Source organism: Gilbertella persicaria (genome assembly GCF_025201335.1).
Source record: "Gilbertella persicaria strain CBS 190.32 chromosome Unknown B0P05scaffold_15, whole genome shotgun sequence".
NCBI lineage: Eukaryota > Fungi > Mucoromycota > Mucoromycetes > Mucorales > Choanephoraceae > Gilbertella > Gilbertella persicaria.
In genome coordinates this window covers 215,168-236,936 of record NW_026251976.1, presented here as the reverse complement: position 1 = coordinate 236,936, position 21,769 = coordinate 215,168, and the positions used below count along the sequence as shown (strand labels likewise).

The following is a 21,769-nucleotide window of genomic DNA, read 5'->3' as shown; positions in this document are numbered from 1 at the left end:
TCTTTTTTTTTTAAACTTGTTACGATCGATCCATGTCTGCTGTTCCTACACACGCTGGCTCTTGGCGTTCTTTAGAAACACCTTTAAGTGATGCCATGTAAGTTATGTCATACAAACGATCTTTCTGATTATATCTAGTTTGGCTACTTTAGATACTATGGGCTTTGAGACCATGACACCTGTTCAATCAGGTGCGATCCCTTTGTTTATGAAGAATAAGGATGTGGTTGTTGAAGCAGTAACAGGTTCCGGTAAAACCTTGTCATTTGTCATTCCCATCCTTGAGAAACTCCTTCGACGAGAAGATCCATTGAAGCATCAAGAGATTGGTGCTGTTGTGATCACACCTACTCGAGAATTAGCACAACAGATCCATACTGTTTTTCAACTGTTTGCACAAGATCATGAGCGTCAAGATCAGATACGACTAGGCCTGTTTATTGGTGGTACGACTTCTTTAGCAGAAGACATGGCATCGTTTAAAAAGAACCATCCTCGCATCTTGATTGGTACACCAGGTCGATTAGAGGAACTACTCACAAAATCAAACCAACTTGTCAATACAAAAGAACTGGAAGTGTTGGTCATGGATGAAGCAGATCGATTGTTGGATATGGGATTCTCAAAACAACTGTCGACGATCATTGCTCAGCTCCCTAAACAACGTCGAACAGGCTTATTCTCTGCTACCATGACAGACGCTATTTCTGAATTGGTCAGAGCAGGTCTTCGAAACCCTGTCAGAATTGTAGTCAAAGTAGAAGACTTGAACAACAAGGGCAATGTACAACGTACACCTTCTACGCTTGATATTGACTATCTTGTATGCGACGCGGATCAAAAACTGTTACAGATGACACGTATCTTGGCATTTGAACTAGCCAACGACGAAGGTGCTCGTAAATTCATTGTGTATTTCGCTACGTGTGCCATGGTCGATTATTTCTACAAGATCCTGTCTCGTCTTGAACAACTCAAGCCATTCTCATTCCATTCACTTCACGGACAGATGGACACCAAGCGTCGATCAGCGACCTATACAGCATTTACAGAACTATCGCCTGCTGTTCCAGCTGTCTTGTTATGTACCGATGTCGCTTCTCGAGGTTTAGATATCTCGGATCTCGATTATGTCATTCAGCTCGACTCGCCTCAAGATCCCAAAGCCTTTTCGCATCGTTGTGGACGTGCAGGCCGTGCAGGACGAAAAGGACGTGCTACTGTGATTTTGATGCGCGGCAGAGAAGAGGTCTATGTAGATTTCCTCAAGTTGCGCAAGATTCCTTTACAACGTCGACCTTATATCCTGCCTGATTTGACGACAGTCGATAACAGTCTGGCGAATGACGAGAAAGCAACGTCTGTTCAAATAGAAGATGATGGATTACCAGTATTTATTCAACAAATACGTTCGATTGTCAAGACAGATCGTGACTTGCATGATAGAGCCATGAAGGCCTTTGTCTCTTGGGCAAGAGCCTACAGTAAGCATGAAGCAAGCTATATTTTCCGTATCAAGGATCTTGATTTAGGACGATTGGCTATGGGTTATGGGTTACTCAAACTGCCTAAAATGCCTGAACTCAAGACACAACAAGACATTGCATTTACAGAAGAAGAGATGGATTGGGATCATTTTAAATACACGGACAAAATGAGAGAAGCAAAACGGTTAAGAGAACTGAAAGAATACCAAGAGAAATCCAAGCAACAAACAAAACCTGTCAAGAAGACCAAAATGGCCTGGTCTGATAAAATAGAGGCTAAAGAAAGGAAACAAGTCCGTAAAGAAAAGAAACAGGCTAAAAAGGAATATCTCAAGAAACAAGCTGAAAAAGAGATCGTAGACAAAAAGAGACAGTTACAAGAAGAACAAGAAGATCTTGATGAATTAGAAGAAGACTACAAGAAAGTGAAAAAGGCCCGTTCAAGTAAAAACACTGCTTTTGATGAATTGTTTTAATAAAGAAAATGTTACCATACAGCATGAGCCATGACTTGGTCTATGATCTGATGAAATGCTTTTTTTCTTTCCTTCATGTGCTCTAAGGGTTTTAATGCAATTCCTAATAACAGAGGTCGTTTTTCATGTGGGTTCATGGCGCCTATGGCTTGTAGGATAGAAGTTGAATATAGAATGTATAATTCGCTCTGTTCTCCTGTTGATTCGCCTAACAAAAACTGGCTTGTAGTAGGTACAGAGGAAGGATTATTTGCTAAATTAGGAGCAATATCTAATGTCGTTTGAATCTAGCACAGGTTAGATACGCGCTTGTCAAGACATCACTCACTAAACTACCAATCTTGCCATACTGAGTAATCACAATAAAGATCTTGTCAGAGAAACCAGTAAGCAAAATTTCGGTATGAATGCCATCAATCTCAATAGCCGTCTGTTTATTTTGGAGAGGAAACTCTTGTTGGTCTGACATGATTAAAAAGAAAGAGAAAGAGAAACAGAGGACTTTGAAAATAGCCCTTTTTTTTTTTCTCTCTCTCTATTAAACATGGTCGATGCAACTGATTCTAGTCCAGATCATATAGATCACATTGATCAGCCAACAACAAAAGTATCCAGCTTTGATATAGACAAACTACCTGCCTCATTTAAACAATTTTTAAAAGAAAACGATATTGATCCCGAGATCTATACAGTGGCTACTTTACCTCGATATGTTCGTTTAAACACCCATTTGCCTACCGAGAAGCGTCCTACTGTACACGATCTACGCCAACAACTCGATACAGAAGAAGTCTATCCAGTCAAAGGACTAGAGAACTTTTTTAGGATACAACTCTCTTCAAAAAGAATATCAGACACACAAGCGTAACATATAAGCATCTCATTTGTTGAATAGCATCACTTATCTATATTTAGCTATAAAGACCATACTATTTTTGGCATTGATCTTAGTTCAGCTATTGCAGTAGAAGCTCTGGATATTAAACCAGATGATCAAATATTGGATCTCTGTTGTGCACCAGGAGCCAAACTGTGTATGGTTGCTAATGTTCTGGGCCGTGAAGGACTAGGTACAGCCACAGGTGTTGATTTAGCTGGACATCGATTGGCTACTTGTCGATCCTTGTTAAAGAAATATAAAGTAGGTGAAAAGGTGAGGTTGTTTGAAGCAGATGGTACTCGATTTCAAGTGCCACCACCTTCTCGGTTAGGCAATCGAGTCATTCAAACAAACCAAGATTCAAAGCGAGCCAAGCCAGAGACAGTGAAGCCCTTTTGGGCATCCAGACTCCTTCGATTTGACCGTCAAATCAAAGCAGATTTGTATGATAAAGTACTGGTAGATGCTGAATGTACGCATGATGGTAGTATTCTACATATTTTGAAGGTAAGTTATTATGATAAACAACTGTACTTGACAACATTAGTATGAACAATGGGGATGGGATGCATTTGAAAAAAACTTTATGGATCCTACTCGACTCAACAGTATTGCGCAATTACAGCGTCATTTGATGAAACAAGGCTGGTCTATGCTTAAACAAGGTGGTATGATGGTCTATAGTACTTGTTCACTCTCTATTCGCCAAAATGAAGAGAATGTAGCATGGTTCTTGACTGAACATAAAGATGCTAAGCTCAAAAAGATACCTGATTATGGTATTTCACCAGCCAAAATCAAGCAACAACAGCAGAATGAAGCCTATCAGTCAGAAATCGAATCCAACTGTTTACGTTTTGATCCTATCTCAAGTCAAACAAGTGGTTTCTTTGTTGTTTGTTTTATTAAAGCAGAGAATTAGGATTTCTTTTCATAGACTTCATTCATCATATCCCATTCCTTATCAAGAAGTTTGGATTCTGTCATATGTTTAGAGGGTAAAAGAACACTATCATCAGGTCCTGCTTCATAATCTTCCTCTTGTTGCTGTTGTTGTTGTTCTTCTTCTTGTTGTTGCTGTTGTTCAGACATGTTATCAAGGATACCCAACTCAACTTCTTTAGCCAAATCTTTCATAAAACGATCAATACGACGATGATAACCAAAGAAAAGCATATGAGATACTCTCACCATAGGTTTCTTAATCACTCCTTGTTCTGTAATCTTGAGTATCACTGCTCTTTCTCCTTCTACAGGCTCAATAGTAAATGTCCAAGAACCACTGAATGTAGATGATTTCTTGATCTGTTCACCACCAGGGGCAATATAAGGTCTTTCTTCCAATACTCTTAATAATTTGCGTGCGTGTTCTTGTTCAACATGCATTACCACTGTGCGTCTGTCTTTTTTGGTATATTCAACAAAGGTAAGGCGATTATCTTGGTCGTATTTATTGATTTCATTCTCAAATTCATCACGACGTACAGTAACTCGGTCGATATGAGAACGCCAAGCAGGATAGTCTTCCACACTGGTTAAGATGGCCCACAAGATGTCAGCTGTTGTATTGTACTTTGTTGAACGGGAAACAATATGACTTGAAGGTAACAACAGACCAATAGCATATAGTACAAGTGGTATGGTTGGTACAAGTATTAAGACACTCACTAAAGCAGTAAAAGCACTTAGCATGATAAAATATATGTATATATATAAAAAGAAAAAGGGAAAAAAAATTCAAGTGTTTACTGTTTCTTTCTCTCTTTTTATAGAATGGCAGGTAAAAAAAAAAAAAAAAAAAAAAAAAAAAAAAAAAAAAAATAGAAAAATAAACAATGCTATTTAACTTATCCTCTGTAGCTTCTTTACCTTATACAGTTGGTATTCTAACAGGTAAAGAAAAAAAAAAGGGGAAGATAGTTTTATTTTAATCGTTTTTGCATAGTAAGCGATACAGCTTCCAAAGACAACTCACTTGATAAAAGTGGACCTGTCTTATTCGAGATCTTGCCTCAAGAAACCTTTGCTGTCAAGCAACAAACCATTGTACCCGACGATATACACGATATTCGTAAAACAGTACAACACTGGTCTGACCAACTTGGTCTCCACCTGATCTTATTGACAGGCGGCACTGGGTTTGCAGAACGCGATAGGACACCTGAAGCCATCAAGCCACTCTTGACAAAGGAAACGCCTGGTGTAACCCAACTTTTGTTATCCACATCCTTGACTATCACTCCTTTTGCTGCTTTGTCTCGACCTATAACAGGCATTCGCAACAAGACATTCATCATCACTTTACCCGGTAGTCCTAAAGCATGTAAAGAAAACATGGAGGCTGTCTTGAAGATATTGCCTCATGCATTGGATTTATTATTGGATCGAACAACAGTGACCCATAAGTTACACTATCAGATGCAGCATCCAAAAGCCGCTATTGGAGGACATACCTGTGTTCATCGCCATGATAGTCAAGGGCATCCAAGTCAGACAGGCAAATCAGCTGATTTGGAGACACCAGGTAAGTGTATGCTTGTGTGTGAGGTTGATAGTCACCATAAATAGTGTCTAGGCGTGCACGTTCTTCCCCCTATCCTTTGGTTTCTGTTCAAGATGCACATCAAATCATTACTGAATATGCAAAGCCATTGAATATCATCAGTATGCCTGTTTCTCAACTTTTGCCCGGCTATGTCTTGGCTGAGAAAGAAGTCAAGGCATTAGAACCTGTTCCTGGTTATCGTGCTTCTGTTGTAGATGGCTATGCTGTTTATGGTAAACATCGATGATGCTAACATGATGTAGCTCATATAAATGTTGTTAGTGGAAGATGGTCCTGGTGTTTACGATGTTGAGTCTGTTTCTTTAGCAGCCTCTTCTTCTGGGACCAAGTCCCTAAGCAAGGGCCAAATTGCTCGAGTCACAACAGGTGGTATGGTGCCTGAAGGTGCAAATGCTGTGATTATGGTGGAAGATACCAAGTTGATAAGTAGTTCTGCTTCAGGCGATCAAGAACTGACGGTCGAAATCCTTGTTACGGCTGAACCGGGTGACAATATTCGTGACATTGGCTCTGATTGTCCAGTGGATCAAATCGTAGGTCATCAAGGTGACCGTGTTGACCATGGTCAATTAGGTGTCCTTGCTTCTGTAGGTGTGCGCCATGTCAAGGTGTATCGCAAACCACGCATTGGTGTACTTTCATCAGGCAATGAAGTACAAGACCATATGCATACAGATACTTTAAAACTAGGTCAAATCCGAGATACCAATCGACTAACCTTGATGGCTGCTGTTCAATCAGCTGGTTTTGAAGCTGTGGATTTAGGCATTGTGGATGACACGGTGGAAGACATGGTGGAGCGACTTGAAGAAGCCATTGCTAAAACAGATGTCTTGATCACCACAGGTGGTGTCTCTATGGGTGAAGCTGATTTCATGAAGCCTGTATTGGAGCAGAAATTGGAAGCCAAAGTTCATTTTGGTCGTGTGTTGATGAAACCCGGTAAACCCACTACGTTTGCTACCGTGCCCCAAGGTCCTAAACGCCCACCCAAGCTTGTGTTTGCTTTGCCTGGCAATCCAGTCTCGGCTACTGTAGGGTTCCATCTGTTTGTCGTGCCTGCTCTTCGTCGTATGGCCGGCTGGACTCAACCTGATTCCACACAGCTCTTGGTTCAAATACAACATGATGTTCAATTAGACAGTCGGCCTGAATATCATCGTGTGTATGTCTCAGCCGACCATCATGGTATGTTAGTAGCTACCTCTACAGGAAAGCAACAAAGTAGCCGTATGCTTAGCATGAAAAATGCCAATGGCTTACTACAGTTACCTATGGCTACTCCTGACGCACAGCATATTGTCAAAGGAACACTTGTCCCTTGCATCCTCATCGGTGCACTTGGTTTATAAAGACAGAAAAAGTTGATTGTAAGGAGTGATAGAATAAAGAATGAATGTATGCATTGCTATTCAAAGAACAAGATTATAGTTTTTTTTTCTTTTCTTTTCTTGCCACCGTTCTCCTTGAACAAGTGGCAAGAAAAAACATCTCCTTTTTTGCGCATGTCTCCTTTTATTCGGAATAATGTATTGCGCATAAATGAAGTTGATTCTATATGACACTATGTTGTCTCCCCTCCCTTTTTTTTTTCTATTGTCAAAGTATATATAAAGTCGCTTGTTTTCTTTCTTTTCTTTTCAACTTACAATATGCTTATCAAATTGACAATAGGCCAAGTCTTTAGTCAGCCCGTTGTGCCATTCTCTTTCTTGTTAAGCTTTAGTGGCCTTATTGGGTTCTTTTTCCTTTGTATTCATACTGGCTTTACGAAGACAGATAAACAAATCAGTTGGATCCTTACGTTTGCTAGTAGTTTGGTTTGTACTGTTGTTTCTATACCTTACTTTATTCAATTCTGGCTCTCGGGATGGGATATGACTCAATTGGGAACTGACTCCAACCTACATATTGCCATGGTGTGCTTCTTTATTAGTTATTTGGTCTTGGATCTATCACTAGGGTCTGTTTATTACAAGAGCAGGATTACAGTCTTGACAGGCTGGGTTCATCATCCATTGTACATCTGTATCTTATTTTGGTTATTAAGGTGCCAATCATCTTCTTTCTTTAGTACAAATGGCTTATTGGAATTGCCTACGCTGATATTAGCCTTGGGATCCTTTAGAGACCGTTGGCGATGTGATTTACTGTTTGCCGCGTCATTCTTTATGTTGCGACTTGTGTTTCATACTTACATGATTGTCGCCTTGAAACATAGTCATCGATTAGACATGCTTTGGATGGTTGCTGTCGCTGTATTTCCTTTACATCTCTATTGGTTTTATGGTATTGTATCTGGGCAGATAAAAAAATACGCTGCCTACCACAGCACACCGTCTCCTCTCGGAAGAGAAATAGCTGCACGAAGACCTAAACATGCCTTTCTAGACAAGATTTATACCATTTAATAATAAAAAAAAAACAATTTACACTAAATTACAAAGTTCACAAGCTCGCCCTTCTTGGCTACAATGAGTTTTTGAACAGGCTTATCCGCAAGCCATTTCTGTCCTGCTTCTGATTGTCGAACACATCGTTCAATTTCAGATGCATTACCAGCCAATGCTTTAGGCAAAGTGATGGTGAGTCTTGTCTTACCATTGACCTGAACAACACAATCTAATTGATCTTTTTCCAAGGCTTGAGGGTTCCATGTAGGCCATGCTTGGTCAAACACGCTGTCTGTATTGCCTACAAGTTCCCAACATTCTTCACTAGTAGAAGGTGTGATGGGAGCCATCATTTTCACCAAGGATTGCACAGCATGTTGATAGACAGGCGATGTCAATGTTTGTGATGCAATGTAGTTGGATAATTTGATCAAGTCTGAAATAGCTGTATTGAAGGAATACGTAGTCGATAGACTTTCGGTGACTTGCTTAATGGTGAGGTGGGTCATACGATACATGTCTCTTTCTGCAGGAGACATGTGGTCCAGCGAAGGCACATCAGAGGCAAGACGAGGCATGGTTTGAGATAATTTAAGCACCTTGGCAAGCCAACGTTGCATACCTACAATACTTGCGTCTTCCCATTCAAGCACTTCAGAAGGTGGTGCTTTGTAAAGGATATGAAGACGAGTAGGATCCACACCACATGCATTGACAATCGACTAAGGGCGAATTAGACTTGTGCTAGCATGCATCAAACACTTACGACAGGGTCAACACCATTATATTTACTCTTGGACATTTTTTCAAATGAGATCAAAGGTGTTTCGCCAGTAGCAATAATTTTGGGATCAGCATAATCTAGTACACAGTATGAGCTGAGTTCCATAGCCTAGTGTATCCTTACCTGAAGCATCCACTTCTTCAGGTTTTAAGAAGCGTTGTGTCTTGGGGTCTTTAAAAGTACGACCATGCACCATACCCTAAATGACATCAGAAGTCGACACGTCTTGAGTATAACTTACCTGTGTAAGCAAGACATGGAAAGGTTCACCATGGCCTGGTTTTGTCTCTGGTGTTTCATGATAAGCGCCTTGTTTCAATAAGGCCTTAGAAATAAAACGAGAATAAAGTAAATGAAGAATAGCATGTTCAACACCACCAATGTAAATATCGACAGGCAACATGGCAGAAGCCTTGGCTGCATCAAATGGTCTAGAGACAGGCATATTATGAAATCAATCAAGGAAAAGACAGCACTTACAGACGCGTATTTTTAGGGTCAGTGTATCTCATGAAATACCAAGAAGAATCAACAAAGGTGTCCATGGTATCTGTCTCTCTTTTAGCAGGCCCTTGACACCTATAGGGAATATACATCAATCAACACAGACAAAGCGATCAAACAAGAGCTTACTTGGGGCATTTACAATTGACCCATGCTTCATGTCGAGCAAGAGGGGACTGTCCTTTACCAGAGAATTCAACATCCAATGGTAGGTAAACTGGCAAATCTTCTTTAGGCACAGGTACAACATCACACGTAGGGCAATGAATGATAGGAATAGGTGCTCCCCAATACCTCTGTCTTGATAATAACCAATCCCTTAATCGAAACTGTGTTGCAGCACGACCTACATCCATCTTTTCTGCATCTTTAATAATGGCCTTGATAGCTGCTTTTGATTTCAATCCTTGGTAAGGACCTGAAGAAGCTGTCAAGACACCATGAGAGACAAAAGGTGCACTGGTATCAAAAGGTTGGTCTAATGCTTGAAGAGCAGGTTCAACGACAAATCTCACTTTGTCGACCACTTGATTGACTTTGCAGAACTCAAAATCGCGTTTATCATGAGCAGGTACACCCATGACAGCACCAGTGCCATAGTCTGAAAGAACATAAGGTGCTACATAAACAGGAATATCTTCTTGTGTAAAAGGGTTTTTAGCATAAAGACCAGTAAAGACACCTTTCTTGCTTTCTTCTGCCTCATCCATATTTTGTTTCTTTTTCAAGTCTTGAACGAATTGCAATACTTGATCTGCTTGATTTAAAGGTAAACACCTATCAAGATGAGGATGAGCAAGCTTTTTTTTATATCCTCTTGATTTACGCTTTGTTGATCAACGGATGTTCAGGAGCCAATACTAAATATTGAACACCATAAATAGTATCTGGTCTACTTGTAAACACTTTAATAGGTTCCTTGGCTACATCTGAAGTCTATGATTGATAGTGTCAATAGTTTTAGTAGTGGTATTTCATGCAACTCACAAGCTTAAATTCTAATTCTGCGCCTGTTGATTTTCCAATCCAGTTACGCTGCATTTGCTTGACTCGTTCAGGCCAATGTTCTAATCTGTCAATGTCTTTCAAGAGATCCTTATATAAAACAGTCAATACAATGTGGACCTCATTCTAAGCTTACATCGGCAAATGCTGTCACTTTAAAGAACCATTGCCTAAGTTTCTTTCTTTCGACAACAGCACCTGATCGCCATGATTTTCCTTCAGGATCTACTTGTTCATTCGCCAAGACTGTTTGATCTACTGGGTCCCAATTGACAACAGCTTCTTTTTGATACGCTAATCCAGCACGATGCAATTCCAAAAAGATGTACTGTGTCCAGCGATAATAGTCGGGATCACATGTAGTTACTTCCTATCGGTGAGCGTTAATGCACACTGTCTTCTCGATGCATAGACATACTTTGGACCAATCAAAATCAATACATAATTTTGACATTTGTTCCTTCATGGCAGCAATGTTTTTGGTTGTCCATGCTGCTGGATGAATACTGCGCTCAATGGCTGCATTTTCAGCAGGCAAGCCAAAAGCATCCCAACCCATGGGATGTAATACGTTGTAACCACTCATACGTCGAAAACGTTGAATAGTATCGCTAATAGCATAGACACGTACATGACCCATGTGAAGCATACCGCTTGGATAAGGAAACATGGAGAGCGTATAGAAGTTGGGTTTATTGGGATCAGTAGAACGTGTGGTTTGTTGCCATCGTTGTTGCCATTTGGTTTCAATCGCACTGAAATCAACAGGCGATGGACGTTGAGCTGTACTGTAGTGAGCAACTAACGTACTTGAACGCTGGGATCGAAGGATCTGAGTAGGTTGTAATCGTGTCCTTAACATGACTTGAGAGAACCCTAGCTTTTTTTTCAGTTCGACCCCCTCTTTTTCTCGAGAAAGGACTTAGAAAAGTTTAATTACCGCACAATGCATGTCTTATGGCCATTGCTTTAAAATCAAGCCAATTTTAAGCTTTCTCCTAAAGGCAATTGTCGTTTGATCCTTGTTTCATGTCTTGATTTAGCCAATGAAAACATATGCAGAAAACAAAGAGTCATGATACGTTTTCTTGTCCTACCTCGAATACAATATAAATAAATACTTTTTTTGTTTTTTTTCTCTCTTCAACAATGACGCCAACCATGGATCATGTAGTATCACATTATATCTTCTCAAGTCATCCACGTAACAAGGCCATTGTTGACATTAAAAATAAAAAGACGGGCCAACTTTGCTTTATTAAAATCAGGCACCGACTCTCCAAGTTTTATGCTGTCAGTCTAGTGGATCCAGTTACATTTGAGGCCTCTGTTGAAATACAGGCACCCAGCGCCACGTCTCGAGTTAAACCAATGACACTTCATTTCGACAACAAGACAGATATCTTGATTGATTTTCGTGAAACAGCTCGTCTTGGTTTTGAATGGAGTTTTGAATGGGAAGGAGAAAAGTATCGATGGTAAAATGGGTGTTTGAATATAATAGAAGTACACTGATGCGTTTCTATTAGGATGCGTCAAAGTAGAATGAGTCAAATACTTGAATGCAAAGCCATACGAAAGACAGGTTAAAAAAACAATACGAAATAAGGGTACTAACCATGTCTGCATAGGTGATATTTGTGTGGCTCAATACTTGCCCCGTACACTAACGGACGAGTATTTTGGTATCTTTACAGTACTAAAATACAACATGTCTCGATGTCATTTAACACAGTTTGATCGACTTGAGCCTGTCTTGATTTTGTCTTTATTGACCTTACTCGATAAATCCAAAGATGGAGACTGGAAAAAAGACACAGTCAGCAAAGGTGATATCCTAGACGATCTAGACACGCAACCCATTCCAAAAAAAGCTCAGCAAAAAAAGCAAAAAGCAGAACTCTTAAATGACCAAAAGTTGCAGCTGATGGTGAACAAAGATGTACGGCGATCTCAAAAGCAAATCCAATTGGATGAAAAATATTCCATGAGTGCTGGCAACAGTCCAGCTCATTCACCCAAGGGATCACCTTTACCTACACCCTCCAGCTCAGCAAGTCAGTTGAACACCAAAGATCAGTCACTCAAGGCTTCAAGCCATGGCAAATTGGCTCGGCTGTTTAATAGCTTATCCACATACCAACAAGACAATGAACCTGTATCCCGAGACCAATCATTGGAGAAGCACTATGATCATCAGTCCAGTCTTCCTGCTGGTTATGTGTACCGTGATAACCCACCACCTAGTCTTAAGAGTATTCAATGGGATACCAAAAAAAAGTTTTCTGGTTCTTTAGATTATCAAACCAAAGTACCTTACTCTAATCGACATTCAACCTCTGAATACTATTATCAATAAAGTATATTTATTCTATCATGGTCCAGGTTAAATACGTTTGTAGGGATATCTTTTGTAGTTAAAAAAGGTAGAATGAGATGCAAATGGAATGGGATTTCTAGCTCAAGATAGGTAGAAACTAATAAAATATGAGCCATGGCTACTTTTAGTTCTATTACTTACATTGCCTACAATAACACTCGGTAAATCAAAGATATCTCGCTTGATAGTAAAGCAAAAAGTACAAGGAACAATTCGCTTTGTAGGACTGATAAGAATACAAGTACTATAGACGGCTGAATCTGTGTTATCAAAAGCATGCAAAGCATACTTTTCCCAATATTCAACAGCAGAGGGATTGCTCATAAGCTAAAGAAGACAATCAGTTTCTGATGGTATCTGTTGAAATCAACCTACTTCGTAAATATAGGTCTTCTTGTTTAAGAGCATATCTCTTGACCATTGAGTCAGTAAAGAAAACTCTTTTCCTACCAAAGCAATTTCACCTGTTCTTCGCCATACAACAGTAGGTGTACCTGAATAACTAATCAATTTCTCATATTCCTATACAGGGTGAGTCAATGAGTATAGTTATATATATATACATACTAATAATGTACGTTGTAAGCATTTCTCAGTAAAGATCAAGTCATCTTCAGTCAAATTCATCATAGAAGCCAAGACAGATGGTCTAAATAGCGCCAGCGCTCTACTGATTCTCATCAAATCTTCTCTACTCATTCTATTTCAAGTCAATACAGAAAAAAATGGATAAACATACATTACCTTGTTTTGACATAATTAATCAGATAATGATATCCATCGGCATAACTAAAAGGTTTTGTTGCACTAGCATAAGCCATTTCAGGCGTAACAATCTGATTTCTTCTTCTCACAGATGGACCCGTACTTGTTGTGACTGGACTAGCCACATTAGCTACGACAGCACCATCACCATAAGCAGAAAGAGTGGATACACCAGAAGCAGATATTTGTGATGTATCCATGGTAGAAGAAGAAATGGAAGCAACTGATTTGTTATTGTTATACGCAGGAGGAGGAGGAGGAGGATTAGGTGAAGACAAAAAAGGTGTATCACTATTGTTCTGTATTATATTTACTGTATTTGTAACTGAATCAAGAATAGGTGATTGCTGTTGATGCTGTTGTTGCTGTTGCTGTTGCTGTTGCTGTTGTTGCTGTTGTTGCTGTTGTTGATGTTGTTGATGTTGTTGTTGCTGCTGTTGTTGTTGAGACCAAAGATTGCTAAGCACATCAGCTGAAGTAGGTGGTTGATTTGAACTAGACACGTTGGTATCTGTAAGAGGAGAACCAAGCATGTTAGATAAGATTGAATATTCAAGATTAGTTGTATTAGACCCGAATCCATAGTTGAAATTATCTAAATTCATTAAAGAAGTATCTGTGGTGTTGTTTGTCATAGAAGGTGCTCCTGATTCCTGATAAGTTTGATAGTATCGCAATGTACATCCTTACCTGCAGTATCCAAAAAGCGTTGTGCTTGAAATGAAACCACTTCAGGCACAAACGCATTTAAATTAGGTGTCTGTATGGATGACTGAGGACTAAATGGTGTTCCCGGTGCTGTCATTGGACTTGTATCTATACAGTCTCATAAATAAACAGACGTAACATCACAAATATACCATCAATATCTTGTAAATATTTTGCTTTTTTCCTTGCACCGTCAGTACAGGTGGTTGCTAGATTACGCTTAATACATCGTTGACAAGGGCGAGCTAATAAAAGATTAAAAGATGAATCCACAGATGATTTGGCTTACAGTCATCACAAGTTAAATGTGCCTATGGATGGATAAGTCAAATAGAACAGATGAACAAGCTACCTTTTGACAATGAATGCAGGCTCTTGCTGCCTTCTTTTTTCTCTGTCCGTTTGCAGGTTTTGTTTGATCTGATTTCATATTGCACTTTCTCTCTCTTTTTATATAGGCTGTAAAAGTGCCAAGTTCATACTTTGTATTTTGCTCAAAGAAAAAGTGGAAAATAAGTGTATCCCATGCTCTATAAAATTGTGGCGCCTTAATTTTTTTTTTGAGTCTTGACAAATCATTAAATATGTTTATTATGTGAATTATTAAAAGTATTAAGCTTCATCCAAAAGGTCATAGACAACACCTTCATCTCCAAGTTCATTAGTGACATCATCCAATGCTTCCAAAAATCTCTTTCTTAATACGTTAACATTGGCATTGTTGGCTACACGGTTGACTCTGGCATCATTGACAATGTCTTGAGCAGTGTTGACAAGGTTGACACGAGTACCATCAACGTTGACAGCAGGCGAGCTACGGGCCTTAAGAACATTGACTCTCAAATTGTTAAGGTTGTTGCTAATTCTGGGTCTAGCAAGGATATTATTGAGTGTGTTTTTGGCACGAACACGGTTACGGTTGACACCCAAGAGACCACGGCGAGCTACATCAGCCTTAAGGTTGTGGGCATTGTTAGACACTCTGGCGTTTCTGAGAATATCACTGGCGGTATTAACAAGATTGACATGAGTACCTTTGACTTGAGTGGGTTCTTGACGAGCTAGTAGGATTGAATGAGTTAAAAAAAAAAGAGAATGATTGAATAATATATTACCATTTAAACGAGAACGCTTTTCATAGCAAGAACCCTTACCACTATGGTTATGGTCACCGCCACGAGGATAATCATCATCATTACCAGGCTTTCCAGGATAACCATGGCCTCCCCGGTTTCCATGAGGGCCATGGTTATTGGCAGGAACATGACCGTTGCCTCCGTGGTTGTTGCCTCTGTCTCTATGGCCACTGTTGTTATCGCATCTGCCTGTATTGCAGCCATTGTTGCCACGATTACCACCGTTACCACGGCCACCATTGTTGCCGCTATCACCATTGTTGCCACGATCATCACCGTTGCCACGATCACCATTGTTGCCACGACCACCATTGTTGCTACGACCACCATTGTTGCTACGACCACCATTGTTACCGCGATTGTCACCGTTATTGCAACGACCAGTGCTACAACCGCCACGACTACCGTTGTTACCACCACCAGCAAGACATCTTTCTCTATCAGCAGAGCTAAGTACATTGATTTGAGCACAGTTAAGGTTATCAGCAACCGTCAATCCATTCAAGATGTCAGAAGCTGTGTTTTGAAGGCCAACAGTGTTATCAACAACATCAATAAGAGGTGAAGCAGAAGCAGTAAAGAACAAAAGAGAGCTAGCAATTAAGCCAAGGGAGATAAAATTGCAATACATTTCTTGGTATGCTTAAGAGTGTAGATGAAGAAGGATAATAAAAAAATTCACAATAAACTTGGCTTCTTTTATATACCTTCTGTATCCCTTTATTCTTTATCGATTGTACTTGTAGAAAAAGAAAACGAGGAGAAAAGAAGGAATACTAGACGAAATACAAATCCTGAGGGAAGAAGATACATTAGCCATGCAAGATGCAGTGTAAAACAAAATAAACGTCTCTATGCATGTATATACACGAAAGAAAGAAAGCAGAGAAACAGAGATCGTTATGTAACTCATTAAATTACATGGCTTCTAATATTTTTTTTCTTTCATAGCTTACCATGAATGGCAAGTTAATACTTTGTCAAAGAGATAAATTCCAAGGAAAAGGAAAGGCATGTACTACGTCAATCCAAGTTTGACAGCCTTTGAATCAAACTTAATTTTTTGTCAAACAAAGAAGCAACGTAAAATAAAAACCACATGAGCGAGATGATCTACATTCAATTTTGATCTAAGCGAGACAAAGTTCCTGGTATTGTCTGTTTAACAAATGTACATATGTATCTTTTTTTTATAATTATTTTTGTACTGAATTAAATGCTGTAAATATGAAGGTGTTTTTGTTCAGTTATGTTTCAAGTTTATATTTTCTTTATTGTCAAGTAGTAAAGACAATAAAAACTACATTGTGCATTGAATAGCTAAATCTTAACTATATGCAGTCTGTCTTTTATGTAGACAACTGAATTCTATTGAAATACAATAAAAAATGACATGCAATTCTTACAGATGCAATTCACATACATGAAGGAGAACGCATAAGAGAAGATTGTCTAATAAAAATAAGAGTGTGACAATCCCAATGCATTTACATGGTCATTCACTAAATGATTTAAAGGAAAGTATTGAACAGCACAAAAGTTTGATGATCAAATTTTGATATTAAAAAAATAATAATAAATGAGAGTAAGGCTTTATAGTAATATACTATGAGCGAATAGCAATGTTATAAAGACAGACAGTCATTTACAATTTGGTAGACAAACATTTATGCATGAATTATAGTTTGACAAAGATTTGCATTTGTTTATTATTATAGGTAAAAATGTTTGATAACAAAAATAAAATAGATTTGAGATAAATGATTTAAATTAAGCTTGCATAAGAGCTACAGTAACGACTTAGAAAATACCACTCTCTTGTTCTTGACCATTGGCTGATGCACCAAGAACTTGGTCAACAACATCAAGGTTGAGGGGCAAACCATTAACACCGTTACGCTTGTCATAGTAACCATCTTCATCAGCTTCGTTTTCATCTACTTCGTACTCGTCTTCTTCTTCCTCGTCTTGTTCCCACTCACGGCGAGCAACACTAGGGGCAATGCTGGCTTCATCAGCTTCATTTTCATTTTCGTCTTCTTCCCATTCACGGCGAGCAACACTAGGGGCAATGCTGGCTTCATCAGCTTCATTTTCATCTTCTTCTTCTTCATCAGGCTCGTTTTCGTTCTCATCATGCTCGTTCTCATCGGGTTCGTTTTCGTCTTCTTCTTCTTCGTCATACTCGTAGTAGCGACGTTGGTTAACACTTCTCTTGTTGGCAACATTGACAGCCAAATCATTCAAGTTGTCAGTGATACGAAGGTTGTTGGCAATATCGCTCAAAGTGTCTGTAAGACGGACATCGTTGCCAACAACATCAAGTAATGAGTTACTAGCGACAGGAGCGGTAGAGACAAGAGCAGCAGAAGCGAGGAATCCAAGAGAAAGAAGTCCGATTTGCATAGTAGTATGAATAGATGATACAAAAAAAAATACAAGACTCAAATGGCTGATTTTATATAGTGATTGATCTTGAAAGGAGAAGAGATCGGATGAAATTTCAATCGGAAAGAGAAGGTGCGCTTTAATGAGTAAAAAGGTTCTTTTCGTTCTAGAGAGAGAGAAAAGAAGCTCCTTTCTATCAAGTCTGTTTAAAAACATGATGCATCATCAACATGAATCAAGTATATAGAAGGAGAAAGAAGGCTTTAAATTATCCCACGTATAGTAAGTTGCTTTATCCACCAGATGCACGTAGATCTATATTCTTATTTTCATCTTGTCTAAGGAGCTAAAGAAGCTATAATTTTTTTTGGAAATACGTTTTTATTTGGTTTAAGGGCAATACTGTTTCGGCTGCATTGGAGAACCAAAGCGAGAGAGAGAGAAACTTTAAAGAAACTGTTTATTTCAAGAAGTAGATTGATAAACTGACAAGATATGACAAGCATTAAGAGAACGGGTTGTTCTATTAAATATAACTGTATTATATTAAGTTTAGCCCTTGCTAACAGAAAAAAACCTTTTAAAGCATGGGGTCTTTTACGAAAGAAGGCTTTAAATAATGAAGTTGATTTAATTCTTGAAAATAGTGTAAAAAATAAGTTAGTTCTCAAATTATCATAAGGCACTGTGCCTCAGTAACTACATAGGCTATAAATTTTGATCAAATACTTATCAAGCAGCTTACTGTCACGAAAATTAAGCTAACTCGACACAAATTCGGTTCATCATACTCATCAACTCAATAAATCAAATGAACTTCAATAAAGTATTCTATTTGATTAAGTAGTTTAGTAGCACATTACTTGTTCATGTAACAGAGACACCAAGCAAACAGATATTTCAAAAGTGAAAAAAAGGACATGTAATGTTCTTTTTCATAGACACATAAAAATAGCATAAAGCCTGTTTATACATGTGCGAATACTTCAGATACCTTCAAGCAATGTTTGCTATCATCTATGATACTTTTGGAGTTAGTTTGAACCAAAAAGAGCGACCTGTAAAAAATGGTCAAAAGGCATATTTTGACCAAGAGTTCCATTCACGAAAACTATCGATTTGACAACCTTCAAGCTTCTTTTTGGCGCTACAAGACGAAAAACAAAGATATCGACAAGCTTAAATACTCGAAATGTGCGTCAAGCACTATATTTCTTGACCAATGTGTTTGTTTGCCAGTTGTAATATAGAAATGGCAAGATATGAGCGAAAACCTAATAAACATTTTTGCTTATTTCCTCAGAAATTCAGCAGCAAAGTTGGTATATTCTCTACATGAACAAACTCAAAAAAAATATCTAAAGCTTTTACTATTGTACCAAGGCCGAATAACTGCGTCTTCAGGCAGTTCTCAGCAAAAACTCCATTTAGATACAGCGGGAGAAGAATCGAGGTTGTTTTCTTTTTAATCTCCACCCACGGCCATCCTGTATGTCCTATGTCCACTTGCTCCCTCATTCATATTATAAAGTGCTTATATTTCTATTTTTTCATGTTCTTTGGTACTCAAAGTAACATATGATATTCTGGAAAGATTGATTGGTAATATATTTTATATGATATTTAGAGCAAAAACGCTCAAAGCACAACTTAACCATGTCAATCTTTGATGGATCATTGCTCGACAACCAGATCATCAAAACAACCCAGAAATCAAATGTTACTATTGGTTTGGCTTTTGGGTGAATCTCATTTTTTGACCGATGTGGGATCCACGGAAGTTCGTGAAGATGAAAAAACAAACTCGATCAAGAATTTTTTGGAATGACCCAATGTAGGTCTGATCCAACTGAAACCAGATAAGGCAATGTCTGAGTACTTCTAAGAAAAAGAAAGCGAGTTTACTAAGATAAAAAAAAGGCCAGTTCATTTGAGCATTGCTTTTAAATCTATATTCAAAGTTCATTGTACACTGTAATTAGTACAAAAGAGACCCTTTTCAATAGGTATTGACTAGCAAGTAGGTACTTCTCTATACATTATCTGATGTGCAGAGTATTTCTAGGTAAGGTCTACTATAACACTTGGCATTTCTGAGGCTAAAGAGAGCAGCTTTCAGCGTAACTAACGATAAACTAAAGAGAGCCAGAGTCTGAAGAAAAGGGTTTGAAAGCCCTATACCACTTGATCAAACGCCTTACAGACACTTGAGAAACCAGCCTGATTAGAGCACGCCTTGTTTATCATAGAGCTTACCGACCAAATCAGAGTAGAACCAGGGAGAGAAATAGTCTTGAGCCAGCAGTAAATCTTGTTAGACGGCCTTTTAGATAACTAAAAAACCAGTTTGAGTAGACTAGTCAAAAAACATAAGCTATTGCGCGTTGCTTTTGATGACACAAGTTTCAGTGTGGCTTTATGTCTGAACAACACTAAACCAACACAATTACACTATTGAACGATATATAGAAATCAAATAAACAACATGAACTTACTTTGAAAAAGAATGTAAAAAAGAAACAAAAGTAAATCGTTGCTTTAAGCAAACCCCTTAAACTTTTAAAGACAAAAATAAAAGCAGCATAGTCTTCAAGACAATAAAAAAAGTATACGTCATTATTCATTGTTAAAAGCAAATCTTTATTAAATAATGTCAGTCTTTAGTTTCACTTCATAGAGAAGTTACTCGCAGGAGTAGCCACGAGAAGGCAACTGACTCGTACTCCCTCACTTCCTTCACTGACACCTTCCCAGGCCCGCGATACACTGGGGAATGCCAGATCATTAAAGAAGGATCCCAGCAACTCCCAGCGACTACCCTTCTTCCCGCTGCAGACCAACGCCTATATACCCCGTACCTTACTCTCGGGGCAGTAAGATAAGAAAGTAAATCATCGGCTATAACAGGCCAACAACGATCAGGATCGAACACTGAAAGCCACGGAGAGAGACACACCAGTAGACAGAACCAACCAAATAGAGAGAAAGACCTAGAAAAAGCAGAGATGTCAGCAAATGCGTTTTTGAAATAGATGGAGTACTTACCAAAAAACGATCTACAAAAAGAGAGAACACGAAAAAACTACGCCAATTCCATCTCATCCCATCACATTGTTAGACTACAGATAACACACAGACGCTCAAAATGAAAATAGAAAGACTCAAAAAACCAACCAAAGAGAAAATCCTAGAAAAGACAGAGATGTCAGTAAACGCGTTCTTGAAATAAATAAGGTACTTACCAGAAAACGAGCCACAGAAAGAGAGAACAAGAAACAACTACACTAGCTTTCACCAGTGCAGCGGATACCACAACCGCACCTATCGCGTACCATTGTTAGACTACAGATAACTAGTATATCCTCAATACGTAGCTACTTGTAACCAAAGTAGAGAGACAAAGAGAACCAAGCAGATAGAGCCAAGCAAATAGAGCCAACTAAGTAAAGAGAAAACCTTAGAGAAAGTAGACGCGTTCTTGAAATAGTTAAGGCACGAACCAAAAAGAGAGAGAGACCATAAGAGACCAGAGTAGAGAAAGTAAAGAAACAGAAAGAAAAGATAAAGAAATAAAAAAGAGTGCTGCGTGCTTTTCTATAAGTAATTTTTTTTCTTTTCCTTTCCTTGCCCTTCCTTTCCTTGGTTTTTTGTTTTCTTTTGATAGAGATCATCTCATAGAGAGGACGCCCAATCTTGTGTTACATATAAACTTATTTACTTGCACAAGACATGCGATGAACACCCTACTTGTCAGTTCTATAAACAGAAAAGCATCCCCTTTTGCTTATTTCTTTCTCTTTTGCTATGTGCTTATCCTCTGTGTTTCTATTGAGTAATTCATTATTCTTTGCCCTTGATGATAAGGGAAGTTTACTTATCATATAAATCAATGCGGAATGTATTTCATAATAGAGGACTTTGAATTATAATCATTCCCAGTTTCCTTTTTTTCTTTCCATAAGATCATCCTGAAACAATAACAAACTTTCTTATTCATATGAAAATGTCAATAACCAAAAGAGCAAAGAAAAGTTTAGCTGTTTAAAAAAGAAAGAAAGCTACTTTACACGTAAACTGAAAGTACTGATTACTGGTGCCTAAAGATGAACTAACTATCGTCTTTTTTTTTTTACCTTGAGCACAAAAAGTATTTCCGTTGATCCGTGCATTATGCATACGATTACCACATTTTAAATCCCTGGGACAGTTGCTTACTTTTCCCTGAAAATAGACCCTGAAAAATTCATCGCTTTTTTTTTTTTGCTCACTATAAAACTCATACTGATTTCTTTTTTCT

At 38.5% G+C, this 21,769-nt stretch overlaps 13 protein-coding genes across 13 annotated transcripts; 6 read left to right on the top strand and 7 right to left on the bottom strand.

Moving 5' to 3' along the window:
* Positions 1 to 12: 12 nt before the first annotated feature.
* B0P05DRAFT_489336 (P-loop containing nucleoside triphosphate hydrolase protein) lies at positions 13 to 1,983 on the top strand. Its single transcript, XM_051575298.1, has 2 exons — positions 13 to 97; positions 139 to 1,983. The coding sequence occupies exons 1-2, from the start codon at positions 33 to 35 to the stop codon at positions 1,961 to 1,963; spliced, it is 1,890 nt and encodes a 629-aa protein (XP_051435874.1). The 5' UTR covers positions 13 to 32; the 3' UTR covers positions 1,964 to 1,983.
* On the bottom strand, positions 1,969 to 2,409 carry B0P05DRAFT_57258 (uncharacterized protein). The gene is made up of 2 exons (XM_051581448.1): positions 2,300 to 2,409; positions 1,969 to 2,250 (listed from the first exon to the last, which is right to left on the bottom strand). Exons 1-2 carry the CDS (start codon positions 2,309 to 2,311, stop codon positions 1,975 to 1,977), a joined length of 288 nt encoding a protein of 95 aa, XP_051435873.1. The 5' UTR covers positions 2,312 to 2,409; the 3' UTR covers positions 1,969 to 1,974.
* Positions 2,410 to 2,507: 98 nt separating this feature from the next.
* Positions 2,508 to 3,610, top strand: B0P05DRAFT_611045 (S-adenosyl-L-methionine-dependent methyltransferase; the record flags this gene model as incomplete). Its single annotated transcript, XM_051583390.1, has 2 exons — positions 2,508 to 2,827; positions 2,879 to 3,610. 2 exons carry the CDS (start codon positions 2,508 to 2,510, stop codon positions 3,393 to 3,395), a joined length of 837 nt encoding a protein of 278 aa, XP_051435872.1. The 3' UTR covers positions 3,396 to 3,610.
* Positions 3,611 to 3,761: 151 nt separating this feature from the next.
* B0P05DRAFT_570799 (uncharacterized protein) lies at positions 3,762 to 4,535 on the bottom strand (the record flags this gene model as incomplete). The annotated part of the gene is made up of 1 exon (XM_051581336.1): positions 3,762 to 4,535. The coding sequence occupies one exon, from the start codon at positions 4,533 to 4,535 to the stop codon at positions 3,762 to 3,764; it is 774 nt and encodes a 257-aa protein (XP_051435871.1).
* Positions 4,536 to 4,641: 106 nt separating this feature from the next.
* B0P05DRAFT_537527 (MoaB/Mog domain-containing protein) lies at positions 4,642 to 6,834 on the top strand. Its single transcript, XM_051577742.1, has 4 exons — positions 4,642 to 4,736; positions 4,789 to 5,367; positions 5,412 to 5,621; positions 5,671 to 6,834. Exons 1-4 carry the CDS (start codon positions 4,679 to 4,681, stop codon positions 6,759 to 6,761), a joined length of 1,938 nt encoding a protein of 645 aa, XP_051435870.1. The 5' UTR covers positions 4,642 to 4,678; the 3' UTR covers positions 6,762 to 6,834.
* Positions 6,835 to 6,911: 77 nt separating this feature from the next.
* B0P05DRAFT_57089 (uncharacterized protein) lies at positions 6,912 to 7,832 on the top strand. The gene has a single exon (XM_051581345.1). The coding sequence runs from the start codon at positions 7,062 to 7,064 to the stop codon at positions 7,818 to 7,820; it is 759 nt and encodes a 252-aa protein (XP_051435869.1). The 5' UTR covers positions 6,912 to 7,061; the 3' UTR covers positions 7,821 to 7,832.
* On the bottom strand, positions 7,814 to 11,176 carry B0P05DRAFT_537523 (leucyl-tRNA synthetase). Its single transcript, XM_051577741.1, has 10 exons — positions 10,514 to 11,176; positions 10,232 to 10,465; positions 10,078 to 10,185; positions 9,917 to 10,026; positions 9,220 to 9,867; positions 9,067 to 9,165; positions 8,828 to 9,017; positions 8,710 to 8,785; positions 8,569 to 8,663; positions 7,814 to 8,524 (listed from the first exon to the last, which is right to left on the bottom strand). The coding sequence occupies exons 1-10, from the start codon at positions 10,955 to 10,957 to the stop codon at positions 7,844 to 7,846; spliced, it is 2,685 nt and encodes an 894-aa protein (XP_051435868.1). The 5' UTR covers positions 10,958 to 11,176; the 3' UTR covers positions 7,814 to 7,843.
* On the top strand, positions 11,177 to 11,747 carry B0P05DRAFT_537520 (uncharacterized protein). The gene has a single exon (XM_051577740.1). The coding sequence runs from the start codon at positions 11,245 to 11,247 to the stop codon at positions 11,575 to 11,577; it is 333 nt and encodes a 110-aa protein (XP_051435867.1). The 5' UTR covers positions 11,177 to 11,244; the 3' UTR covers positions 11,578 to 11,747.
* Positions 11,748 to 11,806: 59 nt separating this feature from the next.
* On the top strand, positions 11,807 to 12,454 carry B0P05DRAFT_570795 (uncharacterized protein; the record flags this gene model as incomplete). Its single annotated transcript, XM_051581335.1, has 1 exon — positions 11,807 to 12,454. One exon carries the CDS (start codon positions 11,807 to 11,809, stop codon positions 12,452 to 12,454), a length of 648 nt encoding a protein of 215 aa, XP_051435866.1.
* B0P05DRAFT_537510 (uncharacterized protein) lies at positions 12,443 to 14,465 on the bottom strand. Its single transcript, XM_051577739.1, has 9 exons — positions 14,301 to 14,465; positions 14,238 to 14,259; positions 14,101 to 14,193; positions 13,931 to 14,056; positions 13,220 to 13,886; positions 13,043 to 13,175; positions 12,851 to 12,997; positions 12,617 to 12,802; positions 12,443 to 12,572 (listed from the first exon to the last, which is right to left on the bottom strand). Exons 1-9 carry the CDS (start codon positions 14,376 to 14,378, stop codon positions 12,552 to 12,554), a joined length of 1,473 nt encoding a protein of 490 aa, XP_051435865.1. The 5' UTR covers positions 14,379 to 14,465; the 3' UTR covers positions 12,443 to 12,551.
* A 95-nt stretch (positions 14,466 to 14,560) lies between these two features.
* Positions 14,561 to 15,715, bottom strand: B0P05DRAFT_570793 (uncharacterized protein; the record flags this gene model as incomplete). The annotated part of the gene is made up of 3 exons (XM_051581334.1): positions 14,561 to 15,009; positions 15,064 to 15,273; positions 15,490 to 15,715. 3 exons carry the CDS (start codon positions 15,713 to 15,715, stop codon positions 14,561 to 14,563), a joined length of 885 nt encoding a protein of 294 aa, XP_051435864.1.
* Positions 15,716 to 16,884: 1,169 nt separating this feature from the next.
* Positions 16,885 to 17,490, bottom strand: B0P05DRAFT_570792 (uncharacterized protein; the record flags this gene model as incomplete). Its single annotated transcript, XM_051581333.1, has 1 exon — positions 16,885 to 17,490. One exon carries the CDS (start codon positions 17,488 to 17,490, stop codon positions 16,885 to 16,887), a length of 606 nt encoding a protein of 201 aa, XP_051435863.1.
* Positions 17,491 to 19,607: 2,117 nt separating this feature from the next.
* Positions 19,608 to 20,243, bottom strand: B0P05DRAFT_537498 (uncharacterized protein; the record flags this gene model as incomplete). Its single annotated transcript, XM_051577738.1, has 4 exons — positions 20,163 to 20,243; positions 19,968 to 20,096; positions 19,706 to 19,782; positions 19,608 to 19,668 (listed from the first exon to the last, which is right to left on the bottom strand). Exons 2-4 carry the CDS (start codon positions 20,094 to 20,096, stop codon positions 19,608 to 19,610), a joined length of 267 nt encoding a protein of 88 aa, XP_051435862.1. The 5' UTR covers positions 20,163 to 20,243.
* Between the last annotated feature and the right edge of the window lie 1,526 nt (positions 20,244 to 21,769).

What these genes read in the sequence shown, in the direction of transcription:
- B0P05DRAFT_489336 (XM_051575298.1), top strand. Translation starts at nt 33, where the DNA reads ATGTCTGCTGTTCCTACACACGCTGGCTCTTGGCGTTCTTTAGAAACA. An exon ending in ACACCTTTAAGTGATGCCAT is followed by an intron (nt 98 to 138) that starts GTAAGTTATGTC and finishes GATTATATCTAG; the next exon opens with TTTGGCTACTTTAGATACTA.
- B0P05DRAFT_537527 (XM_051577742.1), top strand. Translation starts at nt 4,679, where the DNA reads ATGCTATTTAACTTATCCTCTGTAGCTTCTTTACCTTATACAGTTGGT. An exon ending in AGCTGATTTGGAGACACCAG is followed by an intron (nt 5,368 to 5,411) that starts GTAAGTGTATGC and finishes CACCATAAATAG; the next exon opens with TGTCTAGGCGTGCACGTTCT. An exon ending in AGATGGCTATGCTGTTTATG is followed by an intron (nt 5,622 to 5,670) that starts GTAAACATCGAT and finishes AAATGTTGTTAG; the next exon opens with TGGAAGATGGTCCTGGTGTT.
- B0P05DRAFT_537520 (XM_051577740.1), top strand. Translation starts at nt 11,245, where the DNA reads ATGACGCCAACCATGGATCATGTAGTATCACATTATATCTTCTCAAGT.
- B0P05DRAFT_537523 (XM_051577741.1), bottom strand. Translation starts at nt 10,957, where the DNA reads ATGTTAAGGACACGATTACAACCTACTCAGATCCTTCGATCCCAGCGT. An exon ending in AAGTGACAGCATTTGCCGAT is followed by an intron (nt 10,186 to 10,231) that starts GTAAGCTTAGAA and finishes GTTTTATATAAG; the next exon opens with GATCTCTTGAAAGACATTGA. An exon ending in ATAATGGTGTTGACCCTGTC is followed by an intron (nt 8,525 to 8,568) that starts GTAAGTGTTTGA and finishes ATTCGCCCTTAG; the next exon opens with TCGATTGTCAATGCATGTGG.
- B0P05DRAFT_57089 (XM_051581345.1), top strand. Translation starts at nt 7,062, where the DNA reads ATGCTTATCAAATTGACAATAGGCCAAGTCTTTAGTCAGCCCGTTGTG.
- B0P05DRAFT_537510 (XM_051577739.1), bottom strand. Translation starts at nt 14,378, where the DNA reads ATGAAATCAGATCAAACAAAACCTGCAAACGGACAGAGAAAAAAGAAG. An exon ending in ACATTTAACTTGTGATGACT is followed by an intron (nt 14,194 to 14,237) that starts GTAAGCCAAATC and finishes ATCTTTTATTAG; the next exon opens with CTCGCCCTTGTCAACGATGT. An exon ending in AGAAGACCTATATTTACGAA is followed by an intron (nt 12,803 to 12,850) that starts GTAGGTTGATTT and finishes TGTCTTCTTTAG; the next exon opens with CTTATGAGCAATCCCTCTGC.